The sequence below is a fragment of the Thalassophryne amazonica genome, chromosome 10 (genome assembly GCF_902500255.1).
Source record: "Thalassophryne amazonica chromosome 10, fThaAma1.1, whole genome shotgun sequence".
Lineage (NCBI taxonomy): Eukaryota > Metazoa > Chordata > Actinopteri > Batrachoidiformes > Batrachoididae > Thalassophryne > Thalassophryne amazonica.
The window spans coordinates 34,404,248-34,427,246 of NC_047112.1; the positions used below are offsets into that span (position 1 = coordinate 34,404,248).

Here is a 22,999-nt window from a genome sequence, read left to right on the forward strand (position 1 = left end):
TTTTTTTTAACTATATGGATTTGAATGATGTGCGATTACACCAATCATGCTTGAACCCTCGTGAGCATGCGTGAGTTTTTTCACGCGTGTCGGTGACGTCATTTCCCTGTGGGCAGGCCTTGAGTGAGATGTGGTCCCGCCCTCTCGGCTGAATTCCTTTGTTTCACACGCTGCTCGAGACGGCGCGCGTTGCTTTATCAAAATTTTTTCTGGACCTGTGAGGAATATCCGAGTGGACACTATTCGAGAAATTAAGCTGGTTTTCGGTGAAAAGTTTAACGGCTGATGAGAGATTATGGGGTGTTTCTGTCGGTGTAAGGACTTCCCACGGAGCGGGACGTCGTGCAGCGCTTCCAGGCGCCGTCATCGGCCTGTTTCGACCTGAAAACATCCTGATTTAAGGCTTAATTCACCCAGGACGTCGTGAGAGAACAGAGAAGATTCAGAAGAGGCCGGCATGAGGACATTCCACTGTTTAAGGACATTTTTTAATGAAAGACGTGCGTGCAAATTCGCCGAGTCGTTTCCGTGATGACTCGGCGAATCTGTGTGCGCCGCGACAGGAAAAACACCTCCGTGTTGAAAACCATTTGTAAAATTCAGGCGGCTTTTGATGGCTTTCAACAAGTGAGTAACTGAGAAATTGTTTAACAGCTTGGGCATGTTCCAACTTGCCCGTTAAGGTTTCCAACGGAGGTGTTTTTCCTGTCGCGACCCCCCGCGGTCGCGTCCGGCCCGACATGCGACTCTGCCCGCACGTTCTTTCATTACAAAATGACCTTTAACAGTGGAATGTCCGAATAAACTCCTCATGCTGACTTCTTCTGAAAGTTGTCTGTTCTCTGACGACTTACTGGGTCAAAGCCTGGGTCAGAGCCTGAAATGTGGAAGTTTTCAACTTGAAACAGCGAGATGACGCCGCCTCGAAGCACAGATCGCCGTCAGGCACCGTGGGCCGTTCTTACGCGACACTACCAGACCAAAATCTCTCATCAGCCGTTAAAATTTTCAACGAAAACCAGCTGAATTTATCGAATGGTGTCCACTCAGTTGTGCCTTACAGTTTTGAAAAAAAATTTTATCAAACAAAGCAGCAGTCTCTGAGCCATTCCTAAACAATGAAAAAAATCGACGAGAGGGTGGGCGACTCCTCACTCAAAGACTGCCCACAGGCGAATGACGTAATCGACAGGCGTGAAAAAACTCTTGCATGCCCACAAGGGTTCAAGCATGTCTGATGTAATCACACGTGATTCAAATCCATATGGTTTTTGAAAAAAATAATAAGGTTGGTTACTTTTCTAATATACCTCGTACATGAGCATACCAAACAGCAAATGTCAGCTCTCCCTGGTTTCTCAGTGATCAAAGCCATACACAGACACACACACAGAGGCCACTTGGCTATTATAATATAGAATTCTTCTGTATTCCATTCCACGATGAAGCTGTATAACTGGTGATGCAACAGACAAAAGTTGCACTCCACAAAGTTTCTCTAGTCACAGAAGTCTATAACTGCTTCAGAGTTGTCTGGATGTCTCAGTGACTTCCTTCACAAGTCTCCTTTTTGCAGAGGTTTTTTTTTTTTTTTTTTTTGTAATTCTCTACTCCCGAGCGATTTACCACACAATACCACCCTGTTTGTATTTCTTAATGATTGGCGTAAATAAAATCCAAGTCATATTCAGTGACTTGGAAATATTCATGCATTCATCCCAGCATGTCTAAAGAAAACAGTAAATGTACCATGAGCAACAGCCCACTGCAGGTTTCGGGCTGAAGAGGCTGCAGGACAGTCAGAGTTCCGTATCGGGTCAGTGAGAGAACGTCTTTCAGACAGATTACTGCGTAATTCCAGTGCCTGTCTCCCTCTTGTGAGCACACAGCGACCCATGTCTGGTAAAAACAAAGAAGAGTTTATGTTGCTGCACTTATTATAACATAACACTGAATTTAAATAATAATAATAATAATAATAATAATAATAATTGGAAAACATGGAAGCAAGTTGAACATTTGGCTACAACTTCAATTTTACACACAATACCCCATAATGACAATGCGAGATTTTTGCAAATTTATTAAAAATAAAAACAAGTAAGAAACCACATAAGTATTCACAGCCTTTGCCATGAAGCTCAAAATTGAGCTCAGGTAAGTAAGTAAGTAATGTTTATTTATACGATTTATCGTATAGCACCTTTCACAGACAAGGAAAGTCACAAGGTGCTTCACCAAAGATGCACACAGATAAAAATTCTGAGAATAAAAGACAATGTACATCACAATAAAATAACTCTAAGACACACACTGGTCATAAAACAGCCCTCTCACTACTAAGGTTTGAATGCCTGGAGAAACAGATGAGTTTTAAGTTTGCTCTTAAAAACATCGACAGAGTCCAGCAAACGAAGAGACACGCACATCCTGGTTTCCACAGACATCCTGGATGAAAACCTGCTCCAGAGCGCTCTTGACCGCAGACTGGGACGACAGTTCGTCACAATGACCCGAAGCACACAGGCAAGATATCACAGGAGTGGCTTCAGGACAACTCTGTGATTCAAATTTTGAGGGAAAAAAATGAATTTACTCCATTTTGGAATAAGGCTACAAAATAACAAAATGTGGAAAAAGTGAAGCACTGTGAATACTTTCCGAATGCACCGTATATATCACGGATATTCAAATAGAGGAGTCAATCTGATATTTTTGACAAAAACTTGTCAAAATGACTTATCTATGTGTCAATTTTGAGACTGTACTTTGTATTACTAAAATAATAATAATAATAATAATAATAATAATGTTACATACTAACTTAAACAAGATTTAAATTTCAATTCTCCTCTGGGGGGGATCACTGTCCTCTTTGTTCTGGATATATGTGATAATGTATCTACAAAAATGATGTAAATAAAGTAGGTAGCAATGGATACGATGTGCATGTGAAAACGAATATATGTGTACAGTAGATGTACAGTGTCTTAACTGCCGGGACAAAGGGGGATTTAGGTACAAATGATGATATAAGCAGACAGCTTTTATGTTTAATTTGCAGTTTTATTAAATTTTCAGATTTTCCCCATGTTATGTATTATGTGTTTTTTTTTTTTTTTTTGTTTATTTGTTTGTTTGTGGTTTTGAGAAGAAAAATAAAAAAAGTGAAAAAAAAAGCCTTGAATATTTCTATACAGTGTAGTAAAGTAAACTCGAGAAAAGAAAATAACACTGTAGTAATCTCTAAGAGTACAAAAATAGCAATGGTGCTGCTTATTTGGGGCACTCACACACACGTCATACAGCCAGACAAACAAAAATTAATGATATGGGATGTGCCACATTTTAGTCACCATAAATATACAATAAAACTCGCCTTAACAGTCATCGTGTAAACCGGATATTTACACTTGACAAAGGTCCCAATGCTTTTGTATGGTTTTCCATGTAATAAACACCGTATATAACGGAGTTTGTATAACGGATTTTTGCTCACATTGGACTTGTCCGACTGCAATGCATTTTCATTAAAAACCCCTCGCATGTAAGTGACAAAGCAGTCTGAATCGACGCGCCCAGTAACAGAGGTATGAAATTTCAGCACTGACACTTGCTGATTCGAGGAAAGTGGGTACGGTATTCCCGTGATTAAAACACCAGCTGTTAATTTTTTTTTTTCAAACTGTGCTCAGACCAGGGACCTGCAGCCTGACGTGGACCTACTAAATCAGATATGCAAAGGCTGTGATTAGTCACTTTTCACTCCAATTTTTGCAGTGCGCACGCCGATTTGGATCAAATATATTTGGCAGAAAAGTCTGCAAATATGACAAAGTCGGAAAATGATGATAAAAACGGTATGTAAATGTATAATGGATTTTGTCCATTTTATACATATAACAGGTTTTCTCCATTTTATACGTGTAATGGATTTTGTCCATTTTATACATAAAACAGATTTCGATTATAACGGACAAAATTCACTAGTCCACCTGAATTCATTATATGTGTTAGGAAGGTGTCGTAGCACGGACCCACAACAGGGGGCGCAAATGAACGGACAATGAATAAGCCAAAAAGGTAACAATTTAATGTTGTGATAATACACAACGAAACGTACAGTAATTTGCACAGTCAATTTAACACCAGGTGACGTGTGGGCAGGCTCGAAGATAGAAGACCCCCGACAAGAGAGAAGCCACGTCCCACACGGCTTCCACCACCAACGGTCTGAAGAACACCGGAGCCGCCAAGTCCCGAGTCCCCAGGTGGCCTCTGTCTTCGGCTGTCGACCCTGGTACTGCTGGCAGAAAGCAGAAATATGATGAGTGAGTGTGAGTCCGCACACTCAGTAATTCTCAGTCCAAACACAGTGAGGAGGGAGCACCACCACCTCCAAACTAGGAACACACTAGCAGCTCCTGTAACCACTTATCTGGATGGAGTGAGAGGCGAAGACGTCGCTTCTCTCACTGACCGCCAACCCAGCTGAAAGGGCACCACAGGACAACGGCTGCAAACAGATCAGACGTAAGTCACAGTTTAAATTCAGCAGAGAAATGACCTTGGTAATGGTAGTCGATTTCTCGGCGGGGAGGTGGAGTTGCAGTCCGGCTTTTATGGTGGTGATGATGAACGAGTGACAGCTGGTGCAGAGGATGAGTGACAGCTGTCACTTCTTCTGGGTCTGGCGCCCTCTCGTGCTTGGAGCCCGCACATCAAGCAGGGCGCCCTCTGGTGGTGGTGGGCCAGCAGTACCTCCTCTTCAGCGGCCCACACAACAGGACCCCCCCCTCAACGGGCGCCTCCTGGCGTCCGACCAGGCTTGTCCGGATGTCTTGCGTAGAACTCAGCCAGGAGGGCCGGGTCCAGGATGAAGCTCCTCTTCACCCAGGAGCGTTCTTCAGGTCCATACCCCTCCCAGTCCACCAGATATTGGAAACCCCGGCCCTTACGACGGACGTCCAGGAGCCTGCGGACTGTCCAGGCAGGCTCCCCGTCAATGAGCCGGGCAGGAGGCGGCGTAGGTCCCGGAGTACAGAGGGGCGAGGTGTGGTGTGGTTTGAGACGGGAAACATGAAAGACAGGGTGAATCCGCAGTGAAGCCGGGAGTTGAAGCTTCACTGCGGCCGGGTTGATGATCTTGAGGATTTTGAAAGGTCCAATGAATCTGTCTTTCAGCTTTGGGGAATCGACACACAAAGGGATGTCCTTGGTCGAGAGCCACACCTCCTGCCCCGGCTGGTATGTGGGGGCCGGGGAACGCCGGCGGTCCGCATGGGCCTTGGCCCTCGTCCGGGCCTTTAACAGGGCAGAACGGGCGGCCCGCCACACCCGGCGGCACCTCCTGAGGTGGGCCTGGACCGAGGGCACACCGACCTCTCCCTCCACCAGCGGGAACAATGGGGGCTGGTACCCCAAACATGCCTCAAAAGGGGAGAGGCCGGTAGCAGATGAAACTTGGCTGTTGTGGGCATACTCAATCCAGGCCAGATGGTGACTCCAGGCCACCGGATGCGCGGAGGTGATACATCGAAGGGCCTGCTCCAGCTCCTGGTTAGCCCGCTCTGCCTGGCCGTTTGTCTGGGGGTGGTACCCAGACGAGAGACTCACGGTGGCCCCCAGCTCCTTGCAGAAACTCTTCCACACCTGTGAAGAGAACTGGGGACCACGATCTGAAACGATGTCCGATGGTATCCCATGCAGCCGCATGACGTGGTGGACCAGGAGGTCTGCCATCTCCTGGGCCGTCGGGAGCTTCGGGAGGGCCACGAAGTGGGCCGCCTTGGAGAACCGGTCCACTATCGTGAGAATCACGGTGTTGCCCTGGGACGGCGGGAGGCCCGTTATGAAGTCCAGGCCGATGTGAGACCAGGGGCGATGAGGCACTGGCAGGGGTTGGAGGAGTCCCGTCGTCCTCCGATGATCTGCCTTGCCCCTGGCACAGATGGTACAGGCCTGGACATAGTCCCGGACGTCAGTCTCCAGGGACCACCAGAAGCGCTGCTGGACTACTGCCACGGTCCTACGCACTCCGGGATGACAAGAGAGCTTGGACCCGTGACAGAAGTCCAATACGGCAGCTCTTGCCTCTGGTGGGACGTACAGTCTGTTCTTGGGGCCAGTCCCCGGGTCCGGGCTCCTTGTCAGGGCCTCCCGGATGGTCTTCTCCATGTCCCAGGTGAGGGTGGCCACGACAGTGGACTCGGGGATGATGGTCTCTGGGGGGTCTGACAGCTCGGCCTTGGCTTCCTCTTCATGCACCCGGGACAATGCATCTGATTTTTGGTTCTTAGTCCCGGGGCGGTACGTGATCTGGAAGTCAAAGCGTCCAAAGAACAGAGACCAGCGGGCTTGCCTGGCGTTCAGCCGCTTGGCGGTCCGGATGTACTCCAGGTTCCGATGGTCCGTGAAAACCGTGAAGGGCAACGATGCCCCCTCCAGCAGGTGTCTCCACTCTTCAAGAGCCTCCTTCACCGCGAGGAGCTCCCGATTGCCGACGTCATAGTTCCGTTCAGCTGGGGTCAACCTGCGGGAATAAAAGGCACAAGGATGAAGAACCTTATCAGCCTCCACGCTCTGGGACAGCACGGCTCCTATCCCTGAGTCAGAGGCGTCCACTTCTACTATGTACTGGCGATCAGGATCAGGCTGCACCAGAACTGGTGCAGTCGAGAACCGGCGTTTCAACTCCTGGAACGCGGCTTCGCACCGATCCGACCAGGCGAAGGGGACCTTGGTGGAGGTCAGGGCAGTCAGGGGGCTAACTACCTGACTGTAACCTTTAATGAACCTCCTGTAGAAATTTGCAAAGCCTAGGAACTGCTGTAGTTTCCTGCGGCTTGTTGGTTGGGGCCAGTCTCTCACCGCCGCAACCTTAGCCGGATCAGGGGCGACGGAGTTGGAGGAGATGATGAACCCCAGGAAGGACAAAGAAGTGCGGTGGAACTCGCACTTCTCGCCCTTCACAAACAGCCGGTTCTCCAACAACCGCTGTAGGACCTGACGTACATGCTGGACATGGGTCTCAGGGTCCGGGGAAAAGATGAGTATATCGTCCAGATATACGAAGACGAACCGATGCAGAAAGTCCCGCAAGACGTCATTTGCCAAAGCTTGGAACGTCGCGGGGGCATTGGTGAGGCCGAACGGCATGACCAGGTACTCAAAATGACCTAACGGGGTGTTGAATGCCGTCTTCCATTCGTCTCCCTTCCGGATCCGAACCAGGTGGTACGCGTTTCTAAGATCCAATTTAGTGAAAATTTGGGCTCCATGCAGGGGCGTGAACACTGAATCCAACAGAGGTAACGGGTATCGGTTGCGAACCGTGATCTCGTTCAGCCCTCTGTAATCAATGCATGGACGGAGTCCGCTGTCTTTTTTACCCACAAAAAAGAAACCAGCACCCATCGGGGAGGTGGAGTTCTGGATCAGCCCGGCAGCTAAGGAGTCCCGGATGTAGGTCTCCATTGATTCGCGTTCCGGACGTGAGAGGTTGTACAACCTACTGGACGGGTACTCAGCGCCCGGGACCAAATCGATGGCACAATCATACGGTCGGTGCGGGGGAAGAGTGAGCGCCAGATCTTTGCTGAAAACGTCAGCAAGATCATGGTACTCCTTTGGCACCGCCGATAGATTGGGGGGAACTTTGACCTCCTCATTAGCCGTAGTGCCGGGAGGAACCGAGGATCCTAAACACTCCCGGTGGCAGGTTTCGCTCCACTGCGTCACAACCCCGGACGGCCAATCTATCCGGGGATTGTGCTTCACCATCCATGGAAAGCCCAAAATCACTCGGGAGGTAGATGGTGTTACATGGAACACTATCTCCTCCCTGTGATTCCCAGACACAACCAGTGACTTTGGTTGTGAGGAGGGAGCACCTCCACCTCCACCTCCAAACTAGGAACACACTAGCAGCTCCTGTAACCACTTATCTGGATGGAGTGAGAGGCGAAGACATCGCTTCTCTCACTGACCGCCAACCCAGCTGAAAGGGCACCACAGGACAACGGCTGCAAACAGATCAGACGTAAGTCACAGTTTAAATTCAGCAGAGAAATTACCTTGGTAATGGTAGTCGATTTCTCGGCGGGGAGGTGGAGTTGCAGTCCGGCTTTTATGGTGGTGATGATGAACGAGTGGCAGCTGGTGCAGAGGATGAGTGACAGCTGTCACTTCTTCTGGGTCTGGCGCCCTCATGGGCTTGGAGCCCGCACTCCAAGCAGGGTGCCCTCTGGTGGTGGTGGGCCAGCAGTACCTCCTCTTCAGCGGCCCACACAACAATATGTGAGTTTTACTGTATAAACAAACTTGTAAGAGAGACAATTTTGCCATAAAATGTTTTGGTCAAATACCTGTCACATATACAATCTGTATCATTTGTTATTAGTGGTTCCCAAACTGATCACTGACTGCAGTGATCTGTTAACCCATGAAGGTACTGCAGGTGGCCCATGAGGGATCACTAAAAATAAATACTGCGTCAGTCACAGTCAGTCAGAGCTGCGTGTCGTCAGAGCGAGCTGCAAAAAGTTTGTACCTGAGTTTTCAGAGGTGGTGTTTGTAGTTGCCATCTGCCACGCCGGTGTTTGCCAACCCGGACAGTGGGAATACCACCTCAACCGGCAACTTAGCCCCGCGACTGGACAGCAACAACGTCCGAGGCCCGCCCAACGTGGTGAATTCACTGAGGCCGCGCGCTGCGTCATTAAAGCCGCGCGTCACGAGTGCCGCTTCCCCGAGGCCTCGTGCAGCCACCGCAGATCCATCAGCGCGGAAACACCGAGGCCGCGCGGCACCAGCGCAGTGCAGATCCATCCCGGTGACAAACAACGCAGGCTGTTAACATCGGCGATCGACAAGCTGCTCATAAGCTGACCATGGGGCCTAAGAAGGTTCTGACGGCGGAGGAAGGTGACGATATTAAAAAATCTCTGGACTTTCTATCAGAGGAGATTTCTGTTGTGAAGCAGCAACAGAAATCAATCATGGATCTGGTGGAGGAGGCGAAGGCATTACGGCTCCAGAACGCCGAGAAAGACCGGCATCTGGTGCAGCTGGAAAATAGAGTGGCTGAATTGGAGCAGTACACCAGAATTAACGACGTCATCATCACAGGTCTTCACATCAAACCAAGGTCCTATGCACGGGCGGTAACAGATGAGAGCGGAGGGGATCCCAGTGAACAGGAGGTCAGCTCTGTGGAAAAACAGGTTGCTGATTTCCTCCTATCTAAAGGTATAGAAATGGATTTAAATAACATTGAAGCGTGCCACCCTCTGCCCCGGAGAAATGACGGTGATAAACGAACCGTCATCATGAGATTCATCAACAGAAAACACAAAACAGCACTGTTAAAACAAGGAAGAAAACTGAAAGGGACAAACGTATTCATCAATGAACATCTCACCAAACGGAATGCTGACATCGCCAGGAAAGCACGCTTCTTAAAGAAACAGGGAAAAATCCAGCACACATGGACTTCAAACTGTAAAATATTCATCAAACTGAACGGATCACCAGAACAAGCAAAAGTCATGGCAATAAGGAACATCGAGGAGCTGGACAAATATGAACAATAGGTATGAGGACTCAAACACATCACAGCACCATGATGCAGACTGGAGCAACCCACTCATCCACATCATCTACACCCGGAGACAAGAGAGACATAATGACTAAGGATAATGATCCGTTTATTTCTGCCCAGGAGCTGTGTCTAGATACATTTAATTATAATAACTCTGCTAACCACCCCTTCAAATCTGAAAATGATCCTGATACCTTTTTCAGTGAGAATATTGTGAGACAGTGCAAATATTTTACAGAAGAACAATTCAAAAATTATAAAATCAATGATGAAAATTTTTCAATTATACATTTCAACAGCAGAAGTCTTTCTCGTAATCTGTCCACTATTAATGATTGTTTGAAAACATCCAAAAAACGTTTTTCAGTTATTGCAATTTCAGAAACATGGTTAAATGAGGATAATAAAGATCTGGTATATCTTGATGGTTATGAATTGTTCCTGGTTAATAGGCAGACGAGAAGGGGCGGAGGCGTTGCATTGTTTGTAAGGTCAGATTATAACTGTGAACTCATTAACAACATGTCATTTACAGTGGACAACATCATGGAATGTGTTACCATAGAAATGACATCTATAAACTCCAAAAACATAGTTGTTAGTTGCATTTACAGAGCTCCTGGGACAAATATTGACACCTTTGAAGACATTATCTTAGGAATGTACAACAAAATCAACAGAAATAAGCATTTATTTGTCTGTTGAGATTTCAATATAGATTTTTTAAACCCTCACAATCATCCACAAATTACCTCATTTATAAACACCTTGTACTGTTTAGGACTGTTTCCAACCATCATTCATCCTAGCAGAATAACTATGGACTCAACAACTCTCATTGACAATATTTTAACTAACGTTATATCCGGTAATCTTAGTGGGGGACTACTGGTCAGTGATATCAGTGATCACTTGCCAGTTTTCTCAGTCTTTGCATTGGCGGGTTGTTGTATGTATCGAAGCAATATCAAATTCATGAGTAGAAAAGTAACACCTGAAACAATTGACAATTTAAGGGAGGATTTATCAAGTCAGAATTGGTCAGATGTTTTTGTTGATGATGTTGACAGGTCATATGATGCTTTCATTTCCATTTTTTCCAGTTTGTATAATAAACACTGTCCATTTGTTGACAAAATATATAGAAATCAATATAGCAACAAACCATGGATAACTAAGGGACTTCAGAGGGCATGTAAAAAGAAAAACTTACTGTATAAACAATTCATAAAACTACGAACTAAGGAAGCTAAAAGTAAGTATAAAACATATAAGAATAAGTTAATCAATATCATGAGACGCAGTAAAAAAACATATTATAATGAGTTACTTGTCAAAAATAGAAATAACATCAAAAACACATGGAACATATTAAATGAAATAGTAAAAAAGAATAGAGTAACTAGAGATTATCCTTCATTTTTTCAGAGTAACAACTACATCACGATTGATAACGACGAGTCTATTGCTGAACACTTTAATGAATACTTCGTTAATGTGGGTAAAAATCTTGCCAGTAAGATTGACTCATCAACTAATAACTTCTGGGTAAATAATTCAACGTTTAACAAATCTGTTTCAATGTTCATTGGTGGTACTCATGAAAGGGAAATACTTGATCTGGTTCATGGTTCAAAAAGTAAGAAATCGACTGATTTTAATCATTTGGATATGGCTTTATTAAAAAAAGTTATTGATTGTAAAGTAATTCCTCTGTTTAAAACTGGTGACAAACACACATTTTCTAATTTTAGACCTATATCACTCCTGCCACAATTTTCCAAAATTTTGGAAAAAATATTTGCTAAAAGATTAAATGATTATTTACTGAAGCATAACATCATTTGTGAAGAACAATATGGATTCAGAAGGTCTCGAACTACATCACATGCTTTGATGGACTTTGTGGAAAGAATAGCAACTGCAATTGATAATAAACAATACACAATAGGTGTTTTTTTTTTATTTACAGAAAGCGTTTGACACAATTAACCATGGAATACTATTAAGTAAACTGCAGAAATATGGAATCAGAGGTCTGGCATATGAATGGATAGCTAGTTATTTACAAGGCAGATTTCAGTATGTTCAATTCAATAATACAAATTCTGAACTCAGGGATGTCACATGTGGGGTGCCGCAGGGCTCAGTGCTGGGTCCTTTGTTGTTTATAATCTATATAAATGATATAAGTTGGGTGTCGAGTTCACTGAGATGTGTCCTTTTTGCGGATGATACAACTGTGTTCTGTAGCGGTGAAAATCTTGAACAGCTTCTGGACATAGTGGAGAAAGAACTGGAAAAATTTAAGGTTTGGTTTGACGCTAATAAGTTGTCACTCAACCTTGGGAAAACTAAATGTATTATATTTGGAAATAAACAGGCACCCAAATGTAAAAATTTAACTATAAACCCTGGACTATCCCTTGGTTATGCTGCTTTAGACGTAGACTGTGGGGGGGTTCCCATGATGCACTGTTTCTTTCTCTTTTTGCTCTGTATGCATCACTCCGCATTTAATCATTAGTGATCGATCTCTGCCCCCCTCCACAGCATGTCTTTTTCCTGGTTCTTTCCCTCAGCCCCAACCAGTCTCAGCAGAAGACTGCCCCTCCCTGAGCCTGGTTCTGCTGGAGGTTTCTTCCTGTTAGGAGGGGGTTTTTCCTTCCCACTGTTGCCAAGTGCTTGCTCACAGGGGGTCGTTTTGACCGTTGGGGTTTTTCATAATTATTGTATGGCCTTGCCTTACAATATAAAGCGCCTTGGGGCAACTGTTTGTTGTGATTTGGCGCTATATAAAAAAAAAGTTGATTGATTGATAAACAATAAGGAAATTGAGTTAGTAACAGAGAATACATTTTTAGGTGTTATAATTGATAATAAACTTAGCTGGAAACCACATATAAATTATGTGAAATCAAAATTGTCAAAAACTATAGCCATTTTGTATAAAGCCAAAGACCTACTGCCGCAAGAAGGGTTACTTACTTTATATCATTCTCTGATGGTACCATATATGACATATTGTGTTGTGTGAGTCATGGGGAAACACTTACAAATCAAATACCAATCCAATATTCCTTTTGCAAAAATGAGCCATACGAATCATCTGCAATAAACAATATCGTGAACCAACTCATTCTCTATTTGTGTCTTTAAATTTATTAAAATTCATTGATTTGGTCGATTACATTACAATTCAAACTTTATTTCGAGCGAAAAACCAAGCCTTACCGAGACATGTCCAGAGTCTGTTCCGATTGAGGGAATCCAGATATAGTTTAAGAGGTTGTGCAATTTTTATGAAACCATCAGTAAGAACAAATGTAAAGGGTTTTTGTGTGTCTGTGGTTGGGGTGAGGAAATGGAACAAATGTTCAACAGAGGTTAGAATGAGTAGTACCTTAGTGAGATTTAAGAAACTACTCAAAAAGAACATTATGTCTAAGTATCATAAAGAAGCAAATATAATTTGATTTATAGGGAATGTTCAATTTATAAGTGGGACTTATTGTATATTTGAATGTGTGGGTATGTATATGCGTATGTAGATATATAGATATGGGTAGGTGTATATGTATATGTATATAAGTGACTGTGTATATGTATGTATATATTTATGTTTGTAAAGTATATACGTATGTATATAGGTATATGTGGCACAGCCCAAGCAGAGGGTCACCCCCAAGAGCCTGGTCTGCTTGAGGTTTCTTCCTTATAGGGAGTTTTTCCTCACCACAGTTGCCTAGTGCTTGCTCTGGGGGTTGGTAAGGTTAGTCCTTACTGGCGTAAAGTGCCTTGATTCGACTTTCTTATGATCTGGTACTATATAAATATAATTATAAGTGAATAGTATATTGATGTGTATGTCTGTGTGTCGACATGTAGTAGTGAATTTATATTTATGTAAATATGACTGATTAGAATTGTTGGACTTCTACTAGCAGGGGTGGGCGCTAATAAGCTTTGCTTCAGCCCACACCCTTTCGGACTCACTAGTTTTGTCTGTGTTTGTTTGTGGAATTGTTCATTTTTTTCTATTTGAATATTTTGTGTGCCGAATTAAAAAACTTTGTCACTTTGTCACTTGTCACATATGTGATTTTTTTTAATGCAATCTGAATTAATCAATGACATTAGTGATCATCTACCAGTTTTCATCGTTTATAATAGAAACCATCGGCGGAATCAGCCAGAGGAGAAAATAAAATACAGGCGAGTGCGGACAGAGGAAAACATGAACACACTAAAGAAGGATTTACAGGAGCAAAACTGGGAAAAGGTATACAGTGAAAGTGATGTTGATAGTGCATATGAAACTTTTTTACAAATATTTACATCATTATATGATAAAAATTGTCCAATTAAACAAGACTACAGAAAACAAAAAATCCAAGCTCGACCATGGATGACGAAAGGGTTACGAAATGCATGTAATAAGAAAAATACACTGTATAGAGAATTCATAAAACTAAAGACTAAAGAGGCAGAAAATAGATATAAGAAATACAAAAATAGATTAACTAATATTATACGGGTATGTAGGAAGGAATATTATAGTAACATATTATATAATAACAAAAACAATATTAAAGGAATATGGGATATATTAAATAGCATTATCAAAATGGTAATAAAAAACAGAGTTACCCTCAGTATTTCATTGATAATAATGTCAAGAAGGAAAATAAGGATGAGGTAGTCAACGGTTTTAATAATTTTTTTGTAAATATTGGACCAAGCTTGGCAGAAAAAATTCCCGATTCCCAACCTGAGGATTGGGATAATAATCTCATAGAAAGAAATCCCTGTTCAATGTTCCTCACAGCAGTGGATGGAAATGAAATTATAGACATTGTGAATAATTGTAAATATAAAACATCTACCGATTTAAATGAAATTGATATGGTGGTGGTAAAACAGGTCATTGAATGGATTGTAGAACCATTAACATACATCTGTAACTTATCATTTCAAACCGGTAAATTTCCCAATCAAATGAAAATAGCTAAGGTTGTGCCGCTGTATAAGACTGGGGATAGACACCACTTCACAAATTATAGACCTGTTTCTTTGCTTCCACAATTTTCCAAATTATTAGAAAAGTTATTCAATAATAGATTAGACAAATTCATAAATAAACATAAATTACTTACTGATAGTCAATATGGATTCAGAGCACATAGTTCAACATCACTTGCATTAATAGAATCAGTTGAGGAGATTACAAACGCCATAGACCACAAATTACATTCAGTTGGAATATTTATAGACCTTAAAAAGGCTTTTGATACAATCAATCATGACATATTAATCAGTAAACTTGAACAGTATGGGATTAGGGGGTTGGTGTTGCACTGGGTGAGAAGCTACTTAAGTAACAGAAAACAGTTTGTGAAGTTGGGGGAATATACATCATCATGCTTGGACAATGCTTGTGGCGTCCCACAGGGGTCAGTATTGGGTCCAAAACTGTTTCTAATTTATATAAATGATATTGTCAATGTTTCCAAAATATTAAAATTAGTATTATTTGCAGATGACACAAGCATTTTTTGTTCAGGGGGGGATTTGCAGGAGTTATTGAGGAGGATCAGTATAGAAATGGGAAAATTGAAAATATGGTTTGACAGAAATAAATTATCATTAAACTTAAGTAAAACAAAATACATGTTATTTGGCTATTGTAATACAGACATACAGGTTCAGTTACAAGTCGAGGGGGTAGATATTGAAAGGGTACATGAAAATAAGTTTGTGGGGGTGATAATAGATGATAAGATAAACTGGAAGACTCATATAAAACATATACAAAGTAAACTGTCAAGAAGCATTTCAGTTCTAAACAAAGCGAAACATATTCTGGACCACAACTCACTCCGCATTCTTTACTGCTCACTGGTTTTACCATATTTACAGTACTGTGCAGAGGTATGGGGTAATACTTATAAAGGTACAACACAATCACTATCAGTAATGCAGAAAAGAGCTATAAGAATTATTCATAATACTGGCTATAGAGATCATACAAATCCACTATTTTTACAATCCAAATTATTAAAATTCACAGACTTGGTTCATTTTCAAACAGTACAAATTGTGTATAAAGCAATAAACAATTTACTTCCAGCAAATATTAAAAATATGTTTTTTAACAGATCAGGGGATTACAGTCTGAGGGGGAAATTTAATTTAAAGCATCAGTGGGCACGAACAACATTAAAAGGTTTCTGTATTTCTGTCTGTGGGGTGAGGATGTGGAACAGATTGGGAGTGGGGCTCAAGCAATGTCCAAGCATGAACCAGTTCAAACAGCGGTACAAAAATACAAAAATATGGTTTTTTCTGGGTATAGGGAGGAGGAAGGGTAATGAGGGTTAGGGTGTTTTTGTTGTTTGCTTCGGCTTGTAAATATATAGTATTTTGTATGTAAGTAGGTATGTGTAGGTGTATATTTATGTTTGTGTATATATACGTGTATATATGTATATGTGTATATATGTGTATGTTGATGTGTATATGTATGTGTGTGTATATATATGTATATATATATATATTGATATCGGTTTAGGTGTGTAGGAATTTATGTGTATATGTGGCAAAGGGTATTACTGGTTGTGGGGAAGAAGGGGTAGGGATAAATAAGCTGATGCTTCACCCTACCCCTTTTCGGACATGTTGGGTACACAGTAGGAACTTTTTTGTTGTTGTCTTTACTGATCTATCTTGTAATTGTTGTTGTATCAAATGTTCGAAATAAACAGTTTTCATTCATTCATTCATTCATTCATTCATTCATACAATAATAAAGCAAAGCAATTTAATTTCACCAATGTGTTCTTCATTTATCTGATCAAGTTTAACATGGCATTAAACTAGGTCAGATAAATGAAGTGACACATTAACATTGGAAAGTATCCTTTCTCTTGTCAATGAAGGGGAATCCTAGTTGACAGAACACTGTGACTGGCAGGATTCATTCTATGACACTGAGCTTTTCACTAACAATGGACCCCTAACAAGTCAGTGAAGAGTTGCTCTAGGTAGGGTTGGTAAGGTTAGACCTTACTTGTGTGACGTGCCTTAAGGCAGCTTTGTTGTGATTTGGCGCTATATAAACTAAATAAATTGAATTGAAGAGTTGCGCCCCTGAATGGACTCGAGGCTAAGGTAAGACACCATCTGGATAATCTGTCATCTTAAAAAGAGCATATATTTAGTCAGACAATGATGCATAGATTTACCTCTGTCGGGATGCTTGCCATGCCATCAGACACTTCTGACATTTTTACCTGTTCAGTGGTGACAAAAATTTGTTTGTGTAGACGTAACCCTTTAAAGGTTTTGGTGGGCTACAGAAGATTTTCAGATTTCAAAGCGGGCTGCGGTGTTCTTAAGTTTGAGAATGGCTGATCTATCAATCTGTATTAGTAATATCACATCTAAGATAAATGATGATCCCTAGTAGATGTGCAGATAAGTGATCATGCATAAAGAATGAACCAGAATGCACATGATCGCTCTGCAGAAACATATCAATGGATGTCACACATTCCACTATAAATGCTGCATGTTGATACCCAATAATGTAACCACACAAACAAAAATCAAAACCTGATCATATCCTACACACAAAATGAGTAATTGTGGTTCTGTTGGTGTAAATGTACACCACATACCTTCAGCCACTCTGTCTAACATGACTGTCACCTTCTCATCTTCACAAACATGTTGTTTGAGGAAGTTTATGAAGATGCCATTGGACACGTCTTCCTTCTTCACTTCATATGCCTCTGCATCTACACAACTAACCACACACACACACACACACACACGACACCTTGATTACTGAATGTGTTCAATGCAACAAGAGGGGCAGCTGAATGACCATCAATACTGAAATCTAACTAGGTATTGTAGATGATCTGTAACTTACGTGGCATAACCAAACACGATGTTTGCCGTCACCTTCAGCAGTCCTGTTTGAATAACGGCATCATCGTTTGGGTTTCTAAAAAACAAAACGTTTAAAGCACAAATAAGCACAGCGTGTGTGTAGCATATGATTCTGTATTTATGCTCAAGTGGAACTTCAGACTGGAACTCCTGGAAAGCACTAGCCGAGCCTGTTACCACCCCGAGCCAGCTGAGGATCTCCTCTGCATACTTCAAGTACTGTGTACATCCAGTTTGCATTAACTGAATTAGTAAGACCCTTTGGTTTCGCCTGTTTCCCAATCAGGGTCTCCACAGCAGATCTGAGAAAGATCTATCTGCATGTTGATTTGGCACATTTTTTATGCCAGATGCCCTTCCTGATGCAACTCCACATTACATGGTGAACGGTAATGTTCTGGAAAGAGGCACACTAACCCCTTGGTCACCACCGTGCCCTTTTGTATTAATTTAATTGATAAAGTTAATTTGCTGGACCAAAAAAAGTTCAGATCATAATCTAAAGTTGACCTTTTCAATGTCTTTTCGTCGGTTACAAAATTGAGTCAATCCAGGGGCAGGGCTTGGTATCATACAGTAACATTGCTTTTTTCTCCCCCCCCCAAACAGGCCTATTGGTGCCGGTGTCACCAACCAAACAGTCTCCCCTAAAAATCGGTTCCCTCAGCAGCAATTCACAGATTATCACCTCTTTTCTGTTTAAAACTTCACTCCAGTCATCATCTATCTCAGCGACAGATATCTGAAGCTTTTCTACAACAATCATTTCCACATAAATTCAGCATTATTTCATCATAAAAGACAAAGGAAGCGATCAGAGCGCAGCAGCAGCACCTCTGAGTTTGACTCTCTGAGTCTGACTCTCTACAAAGCGATCAAAGGGAATAGCGGGATTATTACCATGAGATGAAAAGTAAAACCTCTTAAATCATTCTAAAGTCAGTTTTAAGAAATGAGGCTGTTTTAAGCAGAAACGAGGTGATAATCGGTGAATCGCTGCTGACGCTCTGAAATTATGTATGTACAGCAGCATGTCAGACTCAAATATACTGCTGTCACTCTCTGATCTGTTCCCCAACTTTTATGATGAAATAATGCTGAATTTATGTGGAAATGATTGTTGTACAAAAGCTTCAGATATCTGTCACTGAGATAGATGATAACTGAAGTGCAGTTTTAAGCAGAAACGAGGTGATAATCGGTGAATTGCTACTGACACTCTGAAATGACACGCACGCAGTGAAGGCGGGGGGGGGGGGGGGTAATTTTTCGGGGGGACCTTTGGGTCGACAACACCATTGCTTACTCCCAGATTCCGTACTGTGAAGCAGATGAGAGTCTGCAACTCCTGCAGGATGAAACACCAGTCCAATGCAGGTTACTTCCATCAGCCAATGTCAACAACCATTTCCAGGTGAATTGTCTTTTCCAAGGACACACACACACACACGCACACACACTTAGTGTGACTGGGAACTGAATGTAGGTCTATATACTATTGCTCATCCAAACTGGTAGGTGCACAAGCACCTACATCTTCGGGATCTAATTTCAATGAACATGATTCTCACTGACTTAGAAACAGTTACAGACTGTTACTGGCTGTAGATGTTTCAAGAATTAATTGTTTTGACATTTTTATAATTACGTCTTTGTGTTATAATGGTTTACATTTGTCTATGTCTGAAACTGTGTCATTTGAGCTGCTGTCTGTGTTGACCACGAAAACTATTGAAAGAGATTTTTAATCTCAGTGAGTCTTTTACAGCTGGTTAAATAAGGATTCATCTCCTGTAGACATTAACATAGTATCAAAATATTTTAGATGCTTCTGTGAACATTAACACTTCTACAGACTTGGTAGACACGGAACACATGCCAATGAAAAATAGGATGTTTTCACACTGCACTTGTTTCCAGGAAAAGACATTTAAGCAAATTCAATTAATAGATGAGATTAAGCTGCCATAGTAATTTATCAAATGACTGCTGCCACTATGTAGGATGCAGGATTGCTTTATACTCCCAGGGTTAAAAAGAAGTCCGCAGGCTTCAAAGCCTTTTTAAATTTAAATTAAATTTAACCTTTATTTAACCAGGTTAGTCCAAAAAAAGGAGGAGGAAAAAACCTCCTGTGAGGCAACAGTGCTCACCACTAATCCACCGTGCTCCTACTTTGTGGAACAGTTTGCTAGTAAGTCCAATTTGGTTGAATCTTTTCAGGCAAATGTTAAAACCTATTTATTTTCCACTGTTTATACTTAGTTTTTATGAGTTCATATTTATTTATTTTTTTATATGTGCTGGTTTGTAAGTTTTATTTACATTTGATGCTGAATTATAATTATTCTTATGGATGCATATGTTTTGTGTTAATTTTTATACTTGAAAGTGCTATATGAATGTATTATTATTATCATTATTATTATTAAGATGATGATGATGCATTGACTCTGGTCAGTTGTTACCAATAACCAAATGACAAATATTTCAAATTCACCTTTCAAGACAATATTTGGCAAGTATTTCATACACAAATGAGATCATTTTTGCAGAGTTTATTTTTTTAAACAGCCTACCGTTTCCGACACATGTCCAGCAGGAAGACATTTAGTCCGGTCTCTTTCTCCTGCATCCTCGTGAGGATGTTCTGGACACACAAACAGTGGTCTGACGTGTAGGAGGCCGGAGCATCGATGGGAACCATGAAACTGTTGCCATAGTTCTCATAACCATGACCCGCAAAGTACAGCAAGCCTGAAAAGACAAGTCGGTAACAAATATTTACACAGATTTGAAAAACTGAAAAACTCCTTTGTCCCCCAGGCAATCAGACAGTACAACTCCTCACTCGAAAAGGAAGACAGAGGACGGGACTGAGAATGAGAGGAACACTAGTAGTCAGTAAACCAGTATTGATCGGTATGTCTGGTATTTATCTTGTGTATTTGTATTTATATTTGCAAACACTTTTTCTATTTTTCACTTTTGATACTCTGTGTGCTTCTTACCCTGTGTGCTGCTATACAATGCTGCTGGAACCTCAATTTCCCTGAGGGAGTCTTCCCAAAGGACCACTAAAATTCTATTTAATCTAATCTAAATTCTCAGTCTGGAATGCTTCCCTTTATTGTTAATTTTGTGTCTCAAATAGACTTTTACTAATTTTATACTTATGTGTATTTTGTAAAATTAAAAAGTGTTGCAACTCATGAGAGCACATATCACCAGTCATTCCAAAAATACATTTTGTAAAACAAAAAACTAATAAGGCATTCAAAATCTTGCAAAACCACCACTAGGGGGCATACAAGGCCACTTCTCAAAATATTGCATGTATTTAAACTTCCTGCAGTGATGCACGTATTTCACTGCACGTCGTTTACATTTTGATAATGGATCAAATACATTTGGCAGAAAAAAAATTCAGAGGAAATTTTGACCCGGTCCTTAAATGAGGTGCAAGTTCTGATTCAGGATTCCTGTAGATGTTCTGCGCCTCCTGACTGTAACTAATCCGTTACATACATCTCGCTTACATCGGATAAATGTCCCGTCCGATTGCAATGTATTTCCATTAAAACTGCTGAGTAGTTTGGACATGCAGAGGAACAAATTATAGTTCAGCTCTGACGCTTTCCGATTTGAGGAAAGTGAGACCGGAGTCATTTCTGTGATTAAAAATCCGCCTGGTTATTTTTTCAAACCGTGTTCAGACTGGGACCTGAAGTCTGACGTGCACCTGTTAAATCAGACACATATTTTCTGCTTTCAATCCTTCGTCTGCCATCATATTATAATAGTTTTTATAGTGCGCGCTGATTACAAATGGATCAGAAAAGTCTGCAAATTTACAGCAAAGTCGATAAAAGACGAAAATGTTCAGCTTACCTTTGATTTGGAGGTGATGATTGTAGAAAGAAAAGCCTGTTGAGGGTCAAATTAGTCCATAATAAAGCAGAGACGGAGAACTTTAAAACTGACACGCACGTCATTGCATGACATGGAGTTGCAGCTGTGCAGCTGCATAAATCAGGCTTTAAATTAATTAAATAAATAAATAATCATAAATTGTAAATTTATGTAAATTCTATACCTTAACTATTTTTATATTTATTTTGATAGTACCTGTACCTGGATGTGCTGCTGTATGTGGTTAAATGATTTTTAAAAAATGTGGAAAACATTAATGGTTCATTCAGTTCAGCGCAGTTGGAACCAAAATGGCGCCATGTTCTGAGTTGACACCACTCTCTCAATTACAGCACGCTAGCACAGAGCCCCCCCTCAATCATTTGGGGAGGTGATGGTCTAGTGGTTAAGCAGTGGGCTTGAGACCAGAGGATCCTCAGTTCAAGGTCCTTATTCCCCAAGTTGCTCCTGGTGTGCAGTCAGCGCCTTACATGGCAATGCCCTGACATCGGTGTGTCAATGGATGAATGCGAGGCATCAGTGTAAAGTGCTTTGAGCTTCTGATACAGATCGAAAAGTGCTATATAAATGCAGTCACTGAGCAAACTCATAATTGGACTGTTTGTCTTATGTGCCCAGGAAAAGATGGCAGCTTGTGGTCTTTCCTTGCCGTCACTGCAGAGTCAGTCCAAAGACAAGATTGTATAATCTTTAAATGCACCTTGTTTGAGACATTCTGGTGCATTTTGAGAGGAAAATCCTGTCATGTTTAAGATGAATCAAAAGTTTCAAATTTAACTAAAACAGAAAGATATGAAAACTTTTTCTGAAACAATAATGGGAAGTTCAGATTTCAACTGAAACAGAATATCAAAAGTGGCATTAATAATTCCTGACAGTAAAATAGAGATTTATTGTTTGTGGTGATGGATGGTGGATTTTTGATTAGTGATCACCAGAATTTTGAAGCACATATAAGAATGTTTTGTTCTAAATTTTTAATATAGATTTAGAACATTACACCTTGTCCATTTGAATGGTGAAGCAAAACTGAAAGGTTGGTGGATCAAATCCCTGGATATGTCTATGGCTCACAGTATCCATAAGCAAGATGCCAAACTTTAAGCTGCCCTCAGTGCCAGTCCCAATAAATCTGCATGGGATTGGCATTAAAAATAAATCTTTTTATTCTATCAACCCCACACAGATGCGGGAACAGATAGTCAATAATAAATAAATAAATCACATCGCCAAGATGATCAAGAAACTTACCGTAGACTCCTTTGTCAAGCAGCAGCAGAAACTCGGTCACAGCACTGTGCATCTCCTGCCAGTTGAGGTCAAGCAGAGAAACTACTTTGAAATCCATCTGTCTGAGGAGGTTGGTGAGCTCGTGGACATCAGACATGGGAGCACACAGCTCAGTGTGGTGGACGTAGTTCATGTTGCCAATCAGGAGAGCTACTTTGTCTGTGGCTGTAAACGTGGAATCATGTTCAGAGAGAGAGAGAGAGGAAAACATTATTCATA

The 22,999-nt window shown here is 41.5% G+C and overlaps 1 protein-coding gene across 3 annotated transcripts in view; it reads right to left on the reverse strand.

Annotated features, from left to right (window-relative positions):
- The window catches only part of malt2 (MALT paracaspase 2), a 48,590-nt gene that overhangs the window by 6,719 nt on the left and 18,872 nt on the right, over positions 1–22,999 (reverse strand). For all 3 annotated transcript variants that reach the window (XM_034179754.1, XM_034179753.1, XM_034179755.1), the window contains exons 9-13: positions 22,742–22,945; positions 20,137–20,314; positions 17,538–17,612; positions 17,281–17,408; positions 1,750–1,899 (exon numbers count right to left, since the gene is read on the reverse strand). In XM_034179754.1, coding sequence (XP_034035645.1) covers positions 1,750–1,899; positions 17,281–17,408; positions 17,538–17,612; positions 20,137–20,314; positions 22,742–22,945 — 735 coding nt within the window. The remainder of the gene's footprint in view (positions 1–1,749; positions 1,900–17,280; positions 17,409–17,537; positions 17,613–20,136; positions 20,315–22,741; positions 22,946–22,999) is intronic.